Raw genomic sequence first — 2,986 nt, 5'->3', positions numbered from 1 at the left:
TGCATTTGCAACCCCCCCACCCCCCCGCCCGATCACTGAGTTGGGGGAGGTCCTCTAGCAGCTGATCGCCGAGCCCAGAAACATCAGTGGCAGAACCAAAAGTGCCAGTGGCAGAATTGAGACCAAGTATACCCTGGAGGGACCAACCAGCACCCCCCACCCAGGCCCCCATCAGTACACCACTGGCTGGGCATGTAGAATCCCTCCCTCTCCAGAATCGGAAATGGACTCTAAGGCTTCCAAGGACAACTTTAATTCTGTCTTCTCCTGATTTTGAGTACCTGGCTTTGAACTCTCAGTGATCTTGTAATGCAGGTGTATTTCTTGTGTGTGCCATAAAGAGTAATAAAGTTGAGTCCATGTCTGAGTGCTTTGTTGGATCAGGGCCTGAGCTAGTGTATCAGGCATTACTCAGCTCCTCTGCAGGGTGGAGGTGGCTCACAGGGTATAACCACACAGGCTGCTCTCTGCCTACATCAAGTCTAATTTATTTGCTAATCCCTCTCCCCTCCCTTCCCCCTCCTGAACCACTCCCTGCTCTGGAGATTTCCTCTGTACAAATTTCAGGGTTGCATGTCAGCCACAACTCATGGAAGAAACCAAACTGTGTTCCCAGCAAACTGCTTTCCTTTTCTCAGCTACTTAAAAAAGGTTCTTGGTTAGGAAAACACAAGGAGTTGGCTAAAAACCATACCTCCTGGAATTAGTCTCAGGAACAGATAAGGACTCTGTGTATGCCTGCCCCTCCCCTACTTTTATGCCCACAGTTGAGTAGCTAACACACTCACCTGGAAACATGGAGGTCCAGTTCTAGGTCTCCTCACCCAGAGAAGATATGAATGTGGGGAATCACAGTCTTACCAGCACAACACTCTAACCACCACATCACAGGCAGGCATTACTTGCTCTCCCTTTTGAAGCTAATCTACAGAAATGGTAAGCAGAAAAAATAGAGTACAGGAAGAAGTTTCTGCCTCACTGGGAGAAGACCCAGGCCCCTCCTGCCAGACCAGCAGGACCACACTAAGCAATATGTCCTCTAGCCCCATACGCTGCTGCCCACAGAGCTGGCTTCAGGAGTGCTGAGAAAGGACTGGATAATACCTGCGCTGTGCTGTGGTGGCTAGAAGTCAGAGGGTGCATCTATACAAGCATACTTCACTGTGAAGCATGTGCGTCTACACTTGCACAGGCTTACTATGCAGTAAACCTTATTAATCACAAGTAAAGTTGCTACTTGCAAATGCAAGTAGCAAATTTACTTTTGATTAGTAACAGCACAGTAGCGCTTGTGTAGATGACTGACTGGGAGCAAATCTGCTCCCAGTCAGCTGTCCACCAGGGGCTGGGAGATTACTCCCTGCCCCAGGAGTTGCCTGCTGCCAGGGCAGGCTCTGCCATTGGAGACTAGTTCCCCCTGCCCCAGCAGGAGAGACCTCCAAGCCCCCTGCTCCCAGATCACAATTGTGGAGCAGGGGGGAGCCTGGGAAACCTTTATCTCCCAGCCCCTGCTCTGCCATTGTGATAGATAAGCAGGGGGCTGGGAAACCCTTACCTCCCAGTGTAAGCTCTGCAGTTGCAGGGCTGGCACTGGGAGATAAGGGCCTCTCAACGCTGGCCCCACAGTCACAGAGCTAGCTGGCCCTGCAATCATGGAGCTGGTGCTGGGAGATAAGGGTCTCCCAGCACTGGCCCCGCAGTGCAGAGCTGGCACTGGGAGCTCCCTGCTGGCAAGGGCTAGGGAGCCCATTCCCCATCCAGCTCTGCAATTGCTCAGCTCAAAGCATCAACACAATACTTGCTGTCATGGTTGGAGTTGTGGCTAACATAGGAGGAACATGATTCATTTGCTCATGAGTCTAAAGGGACATCATATATCTCAAAGAAGGAGCAGCACAGGGGAAAGGGAAGAGCCTCATACTCACTTCTCAAATAAAACAATGTCTGGGAGCCAGAGCGATTCTGAGGGAACGCGGATCGCTGTGATCCCACCGTAGTCCTGGGGGTTCCAGCACAGCTTGTGGTCTACCCACTCCTGGAACGAGCCAACAACGTCCTCTTTCCTCTCACGCTTACAAACTCATGCAGATAAACAGGTCATTCGTCTGCCTCAGACAGTTTTTAGCACACAAGCACATGGCTACTTGCACTGATTCTGTTAGGCCCAGCACAGCAACAATGTTAATAACACAGCAACACCATCATGACATTAATGCTAGTAGTCACGCTGGTAGTTTGCTCACATAACGTTTTCCATTACTAAGGATTCTTTGAAGTTATTTGCGCTTCTATGAATATTTGCAACAGGCTTTTGATACCCTACAGGAGAAACCCTCTCAAGGTAGAGAGATGCCTTTCTTTTGTCCAGTGAAATTACATCCAGATCTGACCAAGCTACATTTAAAGGCCATCTTTTCCATTTCTCCCTTGCTTTCCACAGAAAAATTTGGGCAGCCTGCCAAGGTCACTGACCATTCTGAGGCTGGGCTCATGCCACCACCAACACATCAGCAGTTGCAGTAGATGCTGCACGCCTATGGGCTACCAGAGCACTACAGTGTAAAGAGAACTGGGCTTCTCCCCAGGACTCCTGCTCTACTCCACCCCAGGACAAGTAGCCCATCATCCCAACCCCCTGTAGAGCACCAGACAGAGCAGGAGGTCTTCCACACCCTGCAAGAGCAAGAGAGAGCACCAAGCTGAACTCCTTCTGCATATCTCCCTGGACCTCCCCTATGGTCCCACCATTCCCCTCGTCCCCAAGGATATCACAAGGGGCAGGAGCTCCCTCATATCCCACAGCTGATGATGAAATGCTGAGCCAGGCTTCACTTATAAGACCTCTTGGGCCCTGGCAGATGTTATTTCCATGAAGCAACAGATAATAATGCTCAATGGAAACTGTCATTCACACCATGTGACCTGTTTCACAGTCACAGGACAAACTAGCCAGAGAGGGGAAAAGTGCCCTGGGAACTTTTTGGTT

The 2,986-nt window shown here is 50.5% G+C and overlaps 1 protein-coding gene across 1 annotated transcript in view; it reads right to left on the bottom strand.

Annotated features, from left to right (window-relative positions):
• The window catches only part of CHRNB3 (cholinergic receptor nicotinic beta 3 subunit), a 30,291-nt gene that overhangs the window by 11,085 nt on the left and 16,220 nt on the right, over window positions 1–2,986 (bottom strand). Inside the window, exon 4 of the mRNA XM_019517135.1 lies at window positions 1,926–2,035. Coding sequence (XP_019372680.1) covers window positions 1,926–2,035 — 110 coding nt within the window. The remainder of the gene's footprint in view (window positions 1–1,925; window positions 2,036–2,986) is intronic.

The sequence above is a fragment of the Gavialis gangeticus genome, unplaced genomic scaffold (genome assembly GCF_001723915.1).
Source record: "Gavialis gangeticus isolate Ggan-Ray unplaced genomic scaffold, GavGan_comp1, whole genome shotgun sequence".
Lineage (NCBI taxonomy): Eukaryota > Metazoa > Chordata > Crocodylia > Gavialidae > Gavialis > Gavialis gangeticus.
Note: the sequence above shows the minus strand (reverse complement) of the source record. Positions and strands in the feature narration are given on the sequence as shown.